This window comes from Hirundo rustica, chromosome 25 (genome assembly GCF_015227805.2).
Source record: "Hirundo rustica isolate bHirRus1 chromosome 25, bHirRus1.pri.v3, whole genome shotgun sequence".
Taxonomy (NCBI): Eukaryota; Metazoa; Chordata; class Aves; order Passeriformes; family Hirundinidae; genus Hirundo; species Hirundo rustica.
Window position 1 is genome coordinate 229,690 of NC_053474.1, and position 15,627 is coordinate 245,316.

The following is a 15,627-nucleotide window of genomic DNA, read 5'->3' on the forward strand; positions in this document are numbered from 1 at the left end:
GCAGCCACAGAGCTGCACGTTCAGCTCAGGTTAAAAATTCCACCACGACCGGCAGAGCCCCCAGAAGCCCTTGGAGAGCTGGGGGTGCATCCCAGAGAGCAAAACCCAAGAGCCAGGAAGGGGCAAGGGATGAAGGATCTCACCTGGAACAGGGCAGCTCCTGGCGGGAGGTCACAGAACAGGGTTTTACCCAGATCCCTGTGCTCCAGCTAAAGAAAATCCCTCCCAGACAACAGCCTCGGGGACCCCCGTGCCCCCGTCCGTGGGACCAACCCAACACCGCCCCAGCAGCACCGAGGTGCAGCCAGCAGAGCAGAGCCAGGGGAAGCCGTGTGCTGGTGAGCAGAGCTGGCTCCAGCAATCCCAAACCCTTTGGGGATTCAACATCCTGTCAGCCTCACAGACTTCTTTTCCCCAGGGCCTTTGCAGCTCCCTGCTGGGAAACACCTGAGCTTCCTTTGGGATGGCCCCCGGGGAAGCAGGAGCCTGGAGGGCCCCGGGATCACCAGGCTATTCTTGGAGCTCTCTCTTGAGCTTTTGAGCCGCTGCCCTTTCAGGCAGCAGCCCTGGCACAGCCCCAGCTCCCACAGGGTGGGACAACGTGCCCCGGTCCCCCTTTCCCAGGCGCGGCTGAGCTGCAAACTCACAGCGCGCTCCTGGAAAGCGCAGCGGCCGAAGCCGAGGTGCAGAGCTCTCCCATCAGCCGCACTCCTAAAAATACACGCCCTGCCGTGGTTTTGGCACCCTCCCATCGGCGTGCTCCGGGGCTGGCTGCTGCAGGACACAGCGAGGGCTGGGGAATTGCGGGATCCAGGTGGGATGGGGGGAGCTGGAGCCAGCGCTGCTGCCCAGGAGCCAGCTCTGCCGGATTGGTTACAGAGGACGATTAAAATTTGGTGAGAGCTCCTTAGCAACAGTCACTGTCTGTGCAGGCTGCTGAGGGAGAAGAAAGGCCAGAGGAAAATCTGTGCGGGGGAGATGGGGGTGGAGAAAAGGAGGACAAAGATGCACTGAGAGCAGGTCCCAGATGGAGCCCAGGACAAAGCCACCACCCTGCGGGAAGGGCACGGCCAGGGGCCAGCTCCTGGTTGATAAATGAAACCCATTTCCAGGGAGGTTTGGGGTCTGGGCCTCCCCACCCCAAAAGTGACATTCTCTTCCCCAGAGCTGCCTGCACGACTGAAGGGTTTCACTTCCACCCACTTCAGTGGAAACTGAAGGGTTTCCACTTCCGGCCCCACCTTGCTGTCCCCCAGGGGTTTCTCCCCACCTTGGGGTGTCACAGGGCTCAGGTGAGACCCCTAAAATATTCTCAGAAGTGCAGTGTTGTCACCTCAATGTCCCCGGTCAGCTGCCCCCAATAAACCAAACGGAGGGGGACACCACACACAGGGGACAGTTTATTTTTCCATTAAAAAAATAGGTAAGGACCTCACCATCTCCTAAGACACCACAGCCATCAACACCACAACGTGCAGACTAAACACCAGCCTGGGACAGGAGGGGATGCGGCAGGCTGAGACGGGGAGGAAGGAGACAGATTTGTTTCTCGTGGCCTCAGAGCTTTGCCAGAGGCTCAGCGGGTACGGGAGCCATCCAGGCCACCCCAGAGCCCCCATGCAGCACGCAGCCGGCCCCGCAGCGGTGCCACAGCCCCAGGAGCAGCACCAGGACCTGCCTTGCACCCACACTCCTGAGCCCCACCCCGGTTTGGGACCGAAGGCGTCGCCTCAATATCCAGGAAGGTCAGAAAAGCCACAGAGCAGCCAGGGCAGCTGTGGACGTCACCCACCTGATGGGATGGAAGGCAGCTCCTGGGGTGGGACACTGGCCACAGCCAGGGCTGGCTTTGGACACTTCTGTTCTCCACTAAAGTGTCCTGACCAACCCTGGCTGTTCCCAGCAGGAAAACCAGAGGTGGAAGAGCTAAAGCTGGTGCAAGAGCCTGCCCTGGCTTCTCCAGGCAGCTTTCCAGGGAATTGCCAGCGAAGGAGGAACCAGGAGAGGGACTTGGGACTTTTCAGCCTCCCTGGAGACATCACAAGCCATGAAGTGGGGGAGAAACAGCAGAAAGGGGACAGAGCTGGTCTCAGTTAGGATCAGGGAATGGGCCAGGTGGAGCAGTGGGGCAAAGCAGGAAGAAAGCAACAGGGATGTGGGAACAGTTGGCCCTGGTCGGCCAGGAAACACCAGTGGCTGCAGGGCGTGCAGCTCCGGGGTGGGAGAGGCTGAGGACTCTGCCCTGGGAGGGAGGGATGGAATGTGGCTCCTGCCTGGGGCCAAATGGGGGAAAAGTGGGGATCAAAACCATCACAGGGCGCAGAGTTTGGCTGCAGCCAGTCCAGCCCCGAGTCCCAGGGCTCTATTTTTGCATGTCACACTGCAGGAGCAGGACGATGGAGGGGTCGCTCTTGGCGGCCTCCTTGAACTCCTCCAGGGAGATCTGGTCGTCCTTGTCCTTGTCCATCTTTGTGAAGATCTTGTCCACTCGCTGCTGGGGCGTCAGCCCGTCCTGGTTCATCCTCATCATGATCACAGTCCCCACCATCTTGTAAATGGCCTGGAGAAGGATGAGAGTGGGAATGAGAGGGAGGGAGGGAAGGACACAAGATCCCAGGACACGGCAGGGGACAGGGACAGGGCTGCTGCTCTGCTGGCACCCATTTCCATCAGATCCACATCAAGCACCTCTCAGACACAGCTCTGGGTAGGAAAACCCATTCTTTAGTGCTAAAAGGGACCCAATGTCTACAGAAAGCCTGGAAAAAGCAAACAATCCCTGCTGGTTTGAAGCACCGGTACCTCAATGATCTCCAGCATCTCCAGGCGCGTGATCTTCCCGTCCCCGTCCAGGTCGTACATCTCGAAGGCCCAGTTGAGTTTCTGCTCAAAGGTGCCCCTGGAGGTGACAGACAGGGCACAGATGAACTCCCTGAAGTCGATGGTGCCGTCCCCGTTCTTGTCGAAGGTGCGGAAAGCGTGCTGGGCAAACTTGGAGGCGTCTCCATAGGGGAAAAACTGCGGGAAGGAGAGGAGAGGAAATGAGGAGGGAGAACTCGATGTGGAGGCTGCTCCAGAGGTGCTCCAGAGGTGCTCCGGCCCTCCAGGCAGCACTCAGAGCCCCAGCTGGAGCCCACCTTGATGTAGAGCTGCTGGAACTCCTCCAGGTTGAGGATGCCGGTGGGGCAGTCCTTGAGGAAGCCCTTGTACCACTGCTTCAGCTCCTGCTCGCTGAACTCCGTGCTCCTCACCAGGTCATCCAGCATCTCCGGCGCCAGCTTGCTGCTGTGCTTGCCCATGGCTGCCCCTGGGAAGGAAAATCCACACCAGGCTGGAGAGGGATGATCCTCCCAGGCCCTCCTCCACCCGGCCGCTGGCTGATCCCACATCTCTCTTCTCCTGTGGAGCTGATCCACCTGGCTGATGGGTGTCCATGCAGGACAGCAGCCGTGGTGCTGGAAACGTGGCCTTTGCTGCTGGAGATGTCCGGGAGCTGGCGCTGGGGCCGCCCAGCAGGGCAGCATCATCCCATCCCCTGGGATCATGCTGGGCTGCAGCAAAACACTCGAAAATTCAGAACTCTTCCCATTGCCTTTGCCAGAGCATGATCATAGAATCTGAGGATGGTTTGGGTTGGAAAGGACCTCAAAGACCATTTGGTTCCAGCCACACTGCCATGGGCAGGAGCACCGTTCACCAGACCTTCTCTAAGGATGGGACAATGAAGAATCCGCCACTGGGGCACAGGAAAACCTCCCTGGCTCCATCGGCCCAGCAGCATCCAGCGATGCTCCTGGCCAGCCCTTGGTGGGGACGGGCTCTGGCCAGGGCGCTGCCAGCAGCAGGGAGCCCTGGCAAGGCCCTGGCTGTGTGGGCAGCAAGCGGAGCCGCTCCGATACGCGCCGTGCCCGCTCCCACGCAGCCTTGGCTGCGGCGCCGCTCAGCCAGAGCAGCAGATGGTTCTCCGGGAGCTCCTGGAGCTTCTGTCTCCATGAAGTTGAGAAGTTCACCTGGAGCCCAACCAAGCGCCCTCTCCTCTCCGGGATCCGATGTCCTGGCCGTGTGGGCACGCGGGGGGACCCTGGGACGGGCGATGTGGGGTTCCTCGTGCCCCCAGCCAGCCGCGCTCCCGGTGAATCCCACAGGCTGCGGCTCCTTCCTGCCCCATCATCCCACCAGCATCTGTCACCGTCTGCCGTGGCAGCACCAAACCCACCAGCCCTCGGCAGCCGGAGCCCCGGGAACGTCCGGACACCCACGGCAGGGACACCCACCCAAGGCTCCCCCAGCGACCCCAGCTCGGCTCCACGAGCCCCCCCAGCACCGCGGTCCGGTTCTGAATTGCTGTCATTGATTATAAACCATGCCAAGCACTCTACATGGGCACACCTGCCACGATCCAATGCTCCCACCTCTCCCACAGCCGCCCTGGCAGGAGGATGCAGCCCCCTTGCCGCAGCTCAGCCCCCAAAGCGGCCGGGACAGCATCCTGTGGTCCCCAGCCCTTGATTCCCTTTTCCAAGCAGTGCCCAGCCGTGCCAGGGCAGGGAACAGCGCCCAGGAGAGCCCCACACGCTCAGCCCAAAGCACCAATCGATCAGCGGCTGCTGGTCCCAAAACCGGACAGAGCGGCGGCACTACGGGCATCCCCGCCAGGGCTGCACCCCGGGCGGCTCAGAGCACCCCAGCACCCCCGGATGGCACCCCAGGGCGCAGGGACGGGGCTCGGGGATGCTCTGCCCCCCGCACTCTGGGACAGCTCCGGGCCACCGGCCCCGAGCCCCGCTGGAAGCGGCTCCCGGCAGCTGCCCCGACGGCGGCTCCGCGCCGGGGGAGCCGGGTCCCGGGGTGGGCGCGGCTCCAGCCCCGACGGCCCTTACCTGTGCGCGGCGCGGGCAGGCGGCGGCTCGGCGGGGCCGGGCGGGGCGGGGCGCGGAGCCGGTGCCGGTGCCGGTACCGGAGGGGCCGCGGTCCAGCCGCCCGCTCAGCCCCCGCCGCTCCCGCCCCTCTTGTAGCCGCGGGCCCGCCGCCCCCCCGGCGGCGACGCTCGTCCATTGGCTGGGAGCGCTGTCAATCGAGCGGGAGGGGCCGCGGGGTGGGGGTCGCGGTGGGGTACTGGGGGGTACTGGGATGCTGGGAGGGGAAATGGGACCGGGATGCGGGGGGATGGCGGCAGGGGGATCCCGGGATGGCGGCTCCTCGCGGCCTGCACTGGGGACACTGGGACACGCCGGTGGCTTGGCTGAGGCACAGCTGAAGCACAGAGGAGAGAGGGACGAGAAAAACACTTTGATGTCCGGGACCAAACGCGAAATGTTTCCATGGAGATCGCCGAGCGCTTTTCCCGGTGCCCTTGGCATCCTGCTGTGATCCCGGTGCCACCAGGGCCCGTGCGCAGCTGCCCCTCCGTGCCCGGTGGCCGCGGGGCCTGGATGAAATCTCTGGCCAGCCAGGGCCCCTCCCCATCCCGTCCCCATCCCAGTGGGGCTGTGGGGTGCCATGGGGCGCTCAGCCCTTGCCCAGGGCGCCTGCCCTCGGCTGCGCCCGCCCTTGCTGCAGGGGCGGCTGCAGGAAGCAGCAGGAGCTGCCCCAGATGGAGGCGACACAGGGCTGGGTGACAAAACCCACGAGAGCTTGCAGCAGTGGGGCTGAAGGGCTTCATCCTCCCCCACGGCTGGACCTGGCATCCTCGTGCCAGGGCTGGACCCCACTGAATCCAGCCCCACGGGTTTCGGGTCAGCTCCATCGCTCCTGCCGGGCACGGGGCTCAGCGTGGCCCCAAAACCTCTCCGTGAGCCCCCCCGGCCCCGCGGGCGGCTCCTGGATGCGGAGTAGAGAAGACCCCAATTAGCAGCTCTGCAAACGTGCCCGGGGTGCTCAGGGGGACTGAAAAATTAATGAGGGCTTAATTGAGGCAGCACAGGCTGCCAGGGCTGAGGCCGGCCCAGCTCAGCTCAGCTCAGCTCAGCTCACGGGGAGGGGGTGCCGAAGGGGCAGGGGGGTGACGGGGCTGCCCTTGGGATGAGGATCGGGGTGACTCTGCGGCCCTGGGATGTCCTTTTGGGGCTCGGACACCCCAAGCCGTGGTGCTGGGTGGTGCCTGGGCTGACCACGCTGGCGGAGCACCCACTGGAGCACCCGGCTGAGCCCAGCACCCCGGCTGGGACACCCCAAACCCTGCGTGAGCCCGGGCTCGAAAGGGATATTGGCCCTGGGTTTGCAGAGGGGACAACAGGGTGTGTCTGGAGGGGACACCCCTGTGCAGGCAGCGCTGGCTCCGCGACAGCTTTTCCCTCCCCACTCCTGCAGCCGCAGCCCCCAGCACCCACCCCCGGGCGCGGAGCCGCCAGGGCGCTGCCGGTTCCTAAAACCCTCCCTGCCCAGCGGCTCCAAGGAATGCAAAGGGCTGCAGCTTCCCCCAGCGGCCGCGGGCTGCACCGGCACGGCCGGGGGGCTGCGCCCGCTGCGGCGACCCCCGCTGCCTCGGGGGTGTGGGGAGCGCGGGGCGCGGCTGCTTGTCCCCGAATCCCGACAGCTCCGGTCCCACCGCCCTGCCAGGTCACCCAGCCGTGACCCTGCCGCTGCTCGGGGCATTGGCGGCGCCTCTGCGAGCCCCCGGCACAAAAGCTCCAGTGAAGGAGTGAGGAGCTGTTGTCACCCGCCCCGCGACCCTGAGGGACAGCTCTGGGTGCCACCGGGCAAACTGCACCCGGGGTGACCCAGACGCCGCGGGTCCCTCTTGATGTCCCCGCTGTCACGCCCAGTGCTGGCCTGGGAGAAGGGGTGAGTCAGGGTAAAACGCAGAAACAGCCCAGTTTGGGGTTCTATCAGCCCTGCGGGAACAGCTCTGTGCTGGTCCATCCAAACCCCTTCTGGCCCCGTCCTGGGGGAGCTGATGAGGCACAAAGCAGGGGTCCGGCGCCTGGGTCGGGTTTGTCCTCGCCGCGGTGGCGCCAGGTGGGGCCGGTGCTTGTCCCCTGCCCGGAGAGGGGACCGGGGCAAGCGGTGCCACCCACGGGCTGGGGCAGGAGCATTTGGGAACGTTTGGGAGCATTTGGGAATATTTGGGTTTTCTCTCCCCCTTGCTGCGGCTGGCTCTGATGGGGGAGGACCCTGTCAATGTCCCCGTGTCCCTCAAACCCGCGAGCAGCAGCCGGTCCCGTCTCCCCGCCAGGCCGCAGCGCTTTCCCGGCCGGCACGCAGGGGGTTAAGCATCCCCGTCTCCCTCACACTTGAGACGTCACCGTCACCAGTGGCGTGGGGGGGGCCGGGGGGCTATGGTGGTCTTTGTGGTGCATTCGGCAGCTGGCGCAGGGCGGCTCACGCACTCGGCGGGCGGCTCGTCCCCGGCACCCCGCGCTCGGCAGCATCCGCAGAGCCCCGGCCGCCGCCGCCCGCCCCCGCCGCGGGCTCCCACCGCCACGGTGAGCACGGGGACGGCGCTGCCGCCGGGCCGAGAGCGGGGCTAGGGGCCGGCCGTGCCACCGGGGACCCCGCCGGCAGCCCCTCGAAGGCGCCCCTCTCTCGGCTTTGCACCCCCGGCCCGGTGCTGGCCGGCGCTGGGGCGGCGGGGCGGGGGCCGGCGCGGGGGGTTCGCCCCACCCGGGGCTGCTGCGGCCCCGCGGGGGCCCCGGGCGGGTGCGGGCGCACGGGTGGGTGCCCTCCGCGCCCGCGGGGTGCTGCGGCTCGGCTCCCGGCAGCGCTGCGGTAAATCCGGCCACTCAGCCGCAGCCCGGCACGGGGGAGCCCCTGCACCCCGGCCCCGCTCGGGGGGACTCGGCCCCATGGGGAGCTCCCTCCGACCAGGGAGCTCTCCGAACCGGGGGGGGTTCAGCGCGCCGAGAAGCCCCCGACTCCACCCCGCTCAGGTTGGGGGTGCCCCGGCTGGTCCTGGGGTGGGGTCTGGCCCCCGCACCCCGATTCCCGGGATAAGCTGTGCTCCCCCGTGGAAAATCCTTCAGGCGCCGCGCTCCCGACCCTGCGGCGGCTGCGGCGGTGGCGGCGCGGCCATGGGTGGGGGGCAGCGGCTGGGGGGGCTCGGGCGGCGGCGGGGGCACCGGGGGGCACCGAGGGGCACCGGGGGGCTGCGGGGAGCGGGCCCGGGTCAAGGGCAGGGGGCGGGCAGCCCCCGGCCGGGGCTGCGGCGCTGCACCAGGCTGCGGTGCCCGGGGCGACGCCGCGCCGGCAGCAAAGGGGCACAGCCCCGGAACGGTGCCACGGGGCGGCCTGAGCCGGGGCATCGCTGCCCCTCCGGCGCGGCCAGCCCGGGCGCTGCCGGCTCGGGGGAGGGATGCTCCTGGGCGCGGGATTTGGTCCTGCCTGGAGCAGGAGCGGGGTTCACCCCATCGGCTGGGTTGTCCCCAGGGAGGCGACACCCGCCGTGGGTGCCCGTGGGGCAGGATGCTCGTGGGGAGCAGGGAGAGGCGGCGGTGCGGGCAGAGGGGCAGGATCTGGAGCGGCGCTGGGGTGCAACGAGGCCACTGCAGGGAGGGACAGAACCCGGGGCCACCTCGGGTGTGGCTGAGGACAGGGAGCCTGCTGTTCCCAGCCCTCCTGTGGCGGCAGTTCCTCTGGGAGCGCTGCCGGTTCGGGGGGGTCTCTCGCAGCGGATTTGGGGCGCGCAATCCCCCAGTTCAGCAGTGGGCAGCCTGCGCTGGGGGGAGCCCCTCGCCCTCCCTCACAGCCCCCTCGGGAGGGGCGTGCTGCGGCCCCCCAAGTGCCACGGGGGGCGTTAAGCATCTGGAATCAAAGAAATGGCACAAATCAGGGGCTGCAGCAGTCCCCAAACCAGCACCTGGCACCGAAGCCCCATGCCAGGGCTCTGGAGTCGCCCCGGGGTGTCCTCACGCTGGGGACCCACCCGTGCCCCTGCCCCGGGCACAGGCAGAGTCCAGCAGTGACAACAAGGACAATGGTGGCACGAGGATGCCCTGTGTGCAGAACCAGGGCAGAGCAGGTGCCAATCTCCCACCCCAGGGACCCCCGGCACCCCAGGGACCCCCCCGGCACCCCAGGGACCCCCGGCACCCAGTGCTCAGCAGGATGAACCTCGGGGTCACTGTGCCAGAGCAGCTCTGGGCGTATTTGGTGTACCCCACACAAAAACCAGCTGCATTTCAGGCTTGTGCAGCCCCAGTAAAGCCAGCGCTTTCTGGGCCTGGGAGGAGGAAGAGGAGGAAGGCAGCAGAGCCGTCATTGTTGATGCCATGGGTCTGTGCTGGGGCTGAGTGGAGAGCGCTGGGCCGGGGGGGTCCAGCCCCATTCCGGGCACGAGACCACCCCATCCCTCCCCCTGCTGCTCCAGCTCTCCCCTTCCCCAGCCTCATTAATTAAACCCAAGCGCCTAATTACAACCTGCTGAGTCCCGCGGCTGCTTCCCGGCGCCTGCTGACACCATGGGGCCGATCCCGACCCCCCACGTCCCTGTAGGAAAGGTGGGGTGCAGGGAACTGGGGGAGCATCCCATTGCCTGCAGGATTTGGGCTGTGGCTCATCGGCGGCATAAAGGGATCTTCACGCAGCGCTCAGGAAGAGCAAAGCCAACCACCGGAGCTGGCAAAGTCATCCCTGGGGATCTTGGCCTCTCCAAGGAGAGATGGGGACAGATGGCTCCGCTCTGGGGTTATCCCCGAGCTGCTGGCAGGTCCCACAAGGGGTGAAGAGGGACCGGGATGCTCAGCCCGATGCCTGGTGAGCTCCTGGTGGCAATAAAAAATAACCAAGGTAAATAAGGTGAAGGCTGGTGGCAGCCCGAGATGGAGGAGAGATCCAGTGTCCCACCGTGCTTCCTCACCTGGTCACCCACCCAGGGGTCCCCAGGGCAGGGAGGTGCCCGGTGGGGTGCCCTGACCCTCTGTCCCTCCTGCCCACAGGTCCCCACCGGCCCATGAAGTGACCCAGGCGGGTGGCACAGCCCCTGCTCCTGCCGTAGCCACCGCTGCCACACCAGGCACTGAGGTAAGGACCGAGGGAACGGCTGGGGGGGGGTGGGATGCTCGGACACGGGCACCAGACCCCAGCCCGGGTCTGTGGGGCACAATTCCCACTTGGGCTCTTCCCCTGTCCGTGGGACATGCCCAGCCCTGTAACCCAGGGGAACAGCATGACACCGTGGGGGTCACCTGGGGCAGCCCCCCATCCCTTGGGGATGCCAGGGTTGGGGGACTGGGGTGTCTCAGGGGTGGCAGCACGACCAGGGGTGCCCCAGGAGCACAAGGGGGCTCCCAGACCCTCACCCCTCTTCCTCTTCCCACCTCCGGAACGGGCAGAAGCGCTGGGACAGCTGTCACATTCCAGGGGACGCTCACAGCCGCGTGCCCAGCCAGGAGGGGTCGGGGTGGGCGCAGGGAGGTGCCGTGGTGGTGGCACTTGGGGGCCCGGGGGCGGCACTTGGGGTGTCCGGCCGGTGGCACCGGTGCTGTTCCACTGTGTTCTGTTTCTCTCGCTCAGGTCTGCTGGCCATGGGCAACCTGATAAAGGTATTGGGCAAAGATTTAGAAAACTGTCCTCATTTTTTCCTGGATTTTGAAAGTAAGTCCCATGAGCAGGGTGGGCATGGGGAGGGCGCCAGGGCTGCCACCGCAGCTGCTGTCCAGAGGATGGGGACAGGCACGGTGTCCCCGAGCAGCCCCGTGTCCCCAGGGGCCTCGGGGCCCTGAAGAAGTCTCCAAAATGGGGCAGGGGACCGGGACTCCAGGAGATGCCCCAACCCTCAAAGAGTGGGGCGTCCTGGCTGAGTGGTGGGATGCAGGACGCAGCGGGACCTGGGCCGGGACCACCTCAGGCACGCAGCCACGGCTGTTAGCTGATGGCGCTGGTGGCCGTGTGGCATGTCCCGTGACACCGCCAGGACAGGGACAGCCCGCAGGCCGGGAAAGGAGGAGCAATGATCCGTGCCACCTGCACCGCTGCGAAGTGCCGGGGAGCAGGGACCTGCCTCAGCTCCCCTGGACATGACGGACAGGGAAGGGCAGGGAAGGGCAGGGAAGGACAGGGAAGGACAGGGAAGGCCAGGGAAGGGCAGGGAAGGACAGGGAAGGACAGGGAAGGACAGCTCCCGGCCCCCGGGCTGGACGCGGCGGGCGCGGGGCACGGTGGCCGCTGTGGCAGGATGCCCGGCCGGGCACAGCCCCAGGGCTCCCCCGGCTCCCGCTCCCGCGGCTCCTCCCAGGGCACAGCTCAGAGCGGGAGTGAGGAGGGAGAAAAGAGCGCAGCGTTGTCTGCTGGGCCCAGCTCCATCCCCAGCGGGGGCGGGCCGTGCGTGGCTCCCCACACACCCTCTGACTCCGCCACCCCCCAAAATACCCGGGGCTGGGGTCGCACAGCCCCCCGCTCCCACGGACAGGCACCTTCCTGCTCCTCCTGGCTCCTTTGAGGCAGCAAAAGCTTTTCCTACCTCCAGCCCCCTCCACAGCCCCCGGCACAGGTTCTGGGGGCTCCCCAGGACCGCTCATTTCGGGGCTGGCTCTGCACTACGCCAAGGGTTTGGGTGTAGCCAAGACTCCGGGGACTTCAGGGACTTCCCGGCGGCTTCTCCTCCCTTCGCTCCTCCCTGTCCATCACCCCATCCGCCAGCGCTCATCACCATCGGGGGGGAAGAGGCTGCACCCGGGGCCGGGTCACCGCCGGAGCCCCCCGAGCCCCCGGGGAGCGGCGGGGGGAGGACGGGGCTCCGGCCACCGCCGCCGCCCACGGCCCAGCGCCTCTTCCCCGGGCTCCACCTCACCATCATGCTTTTTTCCTCTTGTTTCTTCTCTTGCAGGTTTCACATGGGGAACCTTCTAAAAGTGTTGACTTATAACGAACTTGACCAAGGCCCTAATTTTTTCCTTGACTTTGAAAGTGAGATGGGATTTTTATTTTCCGTTTTTGTTTCGTACTTATCCTGAGTTCCACATCCACGCCATTTTGAGTTCCTTGTCCCCCGTCGCCCATCGCATCGCGCCCATCCCAGACGTCCTCCCCCACCTTTGCCATCCGGGGCTGTCCCCGGGGAGGGGGGCCAGGCCCGTGGCCGGGGGCTGTCGCCCCGCGCCTCCCCCCCGGGGCACTTCGCAGCCTCCGGGGGCCGAGGGCTGCTCGGGGACCGCTCGTGGCGAGCAGGACCGCGGTCACAGGGCAGCCAGGACTCACCCCCGCCCGCGCCCCGCTCCACGGCTTGACTCGAGCTCGGGCAAGGAGAACGGATCAGGGGGAGAATCCCGCCAGGAAGGGCCGCGGGCCGGCGGGGGAGCCGTGGGATGGGGTGCTGGCACCCCGCTCCGGCTCTCGCCGCCCCGCGCCCCGCTCAGAGCCCTCCGGGTTTCTCTCCCCGGGGCGCTGCCCTGCAGATGCGCAGCCGACGGAGGCCGAGACGGCGGTGTGGAACCAGGTGAACGCCGTGCTGGAGGAGGCGCAGACCGTCCTGGCCGAGCTGCAGTCCTACACGGGCGCCGGGCAGGAGATCCGAGAGGTGGGCGCAGCCCCGGCGCCCGCTGCCCGCCCACGCAGCGTGCCCTGGGGCAACCGCTGGCGCTCTCCCCTCCCAGGCCATCCAAAACCCCGGGGACCTGCGGCTGCAGGAGCGCGCCTGGAGCGCCGTGTGCCCCCTGGTCGCCAAGCTGAAACGCTTCTACGAGTTCTCCCTGCGGCTGGGTGAGTGCCCGAGCTCCCCGGCACCCCCGCCGCGCGTCCCGCGTCCCTCCCCGGAGGCTGCGGAGTCCCGGCCGCGGAGCGTGCGCTCAGCTCGGGATGCTGAGCCGTGCCTCGGTTTCCCCTCGCGGGGCGTGGAGGCGCAGAGGGGGACCGGGCGTGCTCTGTCCCCAGAGAACGCCCTGCGGAGCCTGCTGGAGGCGCTCACCAGCCCTCCCTACGCCCCGACCCAGCACCTGGAGCGGGAGCAAGCCCTGGCCAAGCAGTTCGCCGAGATCCTGCACTTCACCCTCAGCTTCGATGAGCTCAAGGTGCCTCCCTGTGCGGGGGGACAACGAGGGGGGGCCCCGCGCCGGGCCCCTGCCAAAGCTGCGAGCCAGCAGAGTCCCTTGGGACCCCTGACCCCGGTGTCCCCCCCTCAGATGACCAACCCCGCCATCCAGAACGACTTCAGCTACTACCGACGGACCATCAGCCGGAATCGCATCAACAACCTGCAGGTGAGAGGATTCTGCTGCTCCCCCGCGGCCTCCCCCGGGGGCTCACAGGGCTGGGAGTGGCTGGGGGGGCTCAGCTCAGTGACCCCCATCGCTCCCCCCCAGCTGGATGCAGAGAGCGAAGTGAACAACGAGATGGCCAACAGGATGTCCCTCTTCTACGCCGAGGCCACCCCCATGCTGAAAACACTCAGCAATGCCACCACCAAGTTCGTTTCAGAGGTGAGGGAGGCCGGGGGGACCCTCGGGGTGGGCAGAAACCCCCTCCAGCCGCCACACACGGGGCTGGGGGTGGAAACAGCGGCTGGGACCTGTTGGGTTTCAGAACAAGACCCTCCCAATCGAGGACACGACCGACTGCCTGAGCACCATGGCCTGTGTGTGCAGGGTGATGCTGGAGACCCCGTGAGTGCCCCGCTGCGGGGTTCGGGGGGACGCCTCAGTCCTGGGGTCCCTCTGCCGCCCTGCCCAGGCTCAGGCAGCCTCTCTCCTGGCACAGGGAGTACCGGAGCCGCTTCACCAACACCGAGACCCTGCTCTTCTGCATGAGGGTGATGGTCGGCGTCATCATCCTCTACGACCACGTCCACCCCGTGGGGGCCTTCGCCAAGACCTCCAAGATCGATGTGAGTGGTCTTGGGGTCGCAGCTGTGGGGTCACAGGCCATGCCGCTGTCCCAGTAGCTGTGATCCCTCTCCCCGGCTTGAGCAGTGAGGAGGAGGATGGGGAGGAAGGGGAACAGCCCCCTGTGGTCCCTCGGGGCTCTCACAGCCCCTCTCTCTGCCCCCATCAGATGAAAGGCTGCATTAAAGTCTTGAAAGACCAACCCTCAACCAGCACCGAGGGGCTCCTGAACGCTCTGAGGTGAGACGGGGGCCCGGGGACGCAGTGGGGACATGGCAGCAGAGCGTGTCGGGGCTATGACCTGTGTCCCCTCCTCGTCCAGGTACACCACTCGGCACCTCAACGATGACACCACGTCCAAACAGATCCGGGCCCTGCTGCAGTGAGCGCGGGGCGGCCGCCGGAGCCGCACGTCACCGTGTCACCCATGACCATACAGCTCATTTTGTACTGAGGGAGAAGGGACAGCGAGGAATACACAGAAATACTGGGAGCAAATGGAAACGGCCCCGGGCCGCCCTCCCCCGCCACGCGCCCCTGCCCCGCTTCCCGCCCCCAAATCAGCCCCCGCTCCTGGACACGAGGTGCGGGTGGCACCGTGGGGACGCCGCAGGTGGGCAGCGCTGACCCGGGCAAGGGAAGTGCTGGTGGGGCTGGCAGCAGGGTGCCCGTGGCACGGGGGCACCTTGGGGAGGGGGCAGGTGGTGGCCCTGTCCCCATCCTGGTCCCCAAGCGGAGGAGGAGGGAGAGGATGAGGATGAGGAGGAGAAGGAGGAAGTATCCCTGTGGATCTGCACTGACTCTGGAGGAAACGGCTCAGTCTCACCTGGTAGATTTTTAATACGAGCAATTAAATCCACACTCACCTCTTCTTTTCTACATTTTTTCGGGGGGGTGTGAAATAAAATGACATTTAATCTGTTTGTGGCTGGAGCGGGGCCGTCTCTACTGTGTCACATCCCGGGGACCGTGACACCCTGTGGGACAAATCCCGCTTCCCACGGGGACCAGGAGGGACAAGAGCCCGTGGCGGGGCTGCCCCCCGAGCCCAGGCGGGCCCCCCTCTCCCCAGTGCAGCGGCAGACCGGGAGGACTGGGCTGGCGGCCGGCAGGTGGCCCTGCGACACCGCGACACGGCGGCCACGCTGCCCCGCCCGCGCCGGGGCAGCCCGGGGCACCCGCTCCGCCGCGCAGCCCCCGAGCTGGGGGAGCCCCCGCGGGGCAGCACCCCGTGCCACCCCCGGGGACCCCCGGCACTGTCCTCAGCGCGGCGGTGGTGGCACGGGGCCAAGTCCCCCGGTGTCCTGCCAGCCCCCTCGCTCCCGCCCGGCACACGCGGCCCCGCTGAGCCCCCTCCGCCCTGCGTGTCCCGGGGGACAGTGGACACCCCGCGGGGGACAGCTCAGACCCAGAGCCGCGGGGAGGCGACTCTGGCGGGCTCTGCCTCAGTTTCCCCGCCGGACCCTGTGTGTGCTGGGGGGGCACATGGGCAGTGTCCCCGCGGCTCCCCGAGCTCCGGACCCCTCTGGAATTCCTCCGGGTGCCACCATCCCACCCACCCGCAGCCCGGTTCGGCCCCCATGTCCCCAGACGTGCACGGAACCCCTCCCCAGACACAGGGCGGCACAGAGGGGACAGAGAGGGGGGACAGCCCCGGGGCCTTTGGATCCCGGCGTTTCCTGGGCCCGGTGCCAGGATCCTGCCCGGCACGGCCGCGTTTGCCGCCAAATCCACCGAACTCCCGCGCCGGGCGGGACGGGGACACGCTCTTGCACAACCCCGGCCAACAGCTCCTTTTATTTTTAGGCTCTTGCAACACTCGACTTTGCCACAGCCACCTGAAAAGCTGCCAAGGCATCGGATGGGCCACAGGCTC

At 67.1% G+C, this 15,627-nt stretch overlaps 2 protein-coding genes across 4 annotated transcripts; one reads left to right on the forward strand and one right to left on the reverse strand.

Annotated features, from left to right (window-relative positions):
- Positions 1-1,378: 1,378 nt before the first annotated feature.
- Positions 1,379-4,922, reverse strand: HPCAL4 (hippocalcin like 4). The gene is made up of 4 exons (XM_040086170.2): positions 4,881-4,922; positions 3,138-3,307; positions 2,803-3,018; positions 1,379-2,560 (listed from the first exon to the last, which is right to left on the reverse strand). The coding sequence occupies exons 2-4, from the start codon at positions 3,297-3,299 to the stop codon at positions 2,363-2,365; spliced, it is 576 nt and encodes a 191-aa protein (XP_039942104.1). The 5' UTR covers positions 3,300-3,307; positions 4,881-4,922; the 3' UTR covers positions 1,379-2,362.
- Positions 4,923-6,751: 1,829 nt separating this feature from the next.
- Positions 6,752-14,672, forward strand: LOC120763090 (CYFIP-related Rac1 interactor A-like). 3 transcript variants are annotated; one of them, XM_058423559.1, is made up of 13 exons: positions 6,752-6,783; positions 9,873-9,957; positions 10,450-10,530; positions 11,762-11,841; positions 12,330-12,451; positions 12,528-12,633; positions 12,805-12,941; positions 13,053-13,130; positions 13,233-13,349; positions 13,453-13,532; positions 13,627-13,753; positions 13,921-13,991; positions 14,074-14,672. In XM_058423559.1, the coding sequence occupies exons 4-13, from the start codon at positions 11,769-11,771 to the stop codon at positions 14,135-14,137; spliced, it is 975 nt and encodes a 324-aa protein (XP_058279542.1). In that variant the 5' UTR covers positions 6,752-6,783; positions 9,873-9,957; positions 10,450-10,530; positions 11,762-11,768; the 3' UTR covers positions 14,138-14,672. The 3 variants fall into 3 exon arrangements, with proteins under 3 accessions (XP_058279542.1, XP_039942090.1, XP_039942088.1); XM_040086156.2 differs by lacking the exons at positions 6,752-6,783; positions 11,762-11,841 and adding an exon at positions 7,367-7,424; XM_040086154.2 differs by lacking the exons at positions 6,752-6,783; positions 9,873-9,957; positions 10,450-10,530 and having other exon boundaries at positions 11,730-11,841.
- The last annotated feature ends 955 nt before the right edge of the window (positions 14,673-15,627 follow it).

What these genes read in the sequence shown, in the direction of transcription:
- HPCAL4 (XM_040086170.2), bottom strand. Translation starts at nt 3,299, where the DNA reads ATGGGCAAGCACAGCAGCAAGCTGGCGCCGGAGATGCTGGATGACCTG. An exon ending in TCCAGCAGCTCTACATCAAG is followed by an intron (nt 3,019 to 3,137) that starts GTGGGCTCCAGC and finishes TCCTTCCCGCAG; the next exon opens with TTTTTCCCCTATGGAGACGC. An exon ending in AGATGCTGGAGATCATTGAG is followed by an intron (nt 2,561 to 2,802) that starts GTACCGGTGCTT and finishes ATCCTTCTCCAG; the next exon opens with GCCATTTACAAGATGGTGGG.
- LOC120763090 (XM_040086154.2), top strand. Translation starts at nt 11,730, where the DNA reads ATGCTTTTTTCCTCTTGTTTCTTCTCTTGCAGGTTTCACATGGGGAAC. An exon ending in CCGGGCAGGAGATCCGAGAG is followed by an intron (nt 12,452 to 12,527) that starts GTGGGCGCAGCC and finishes CTCCCCTCCCAG; the next exon opens with GCCATCCAAAACCCCGGGGA. An exon ending in AGGGTGATGCTGGAGACCCC is followed by an intron (nt 13,533 to 13,626) that starts GTGAGTGCCCCG and finishes CTCCTGGCACAG; the next exon opens with GGAGTACCGGAGCCGCTTCA.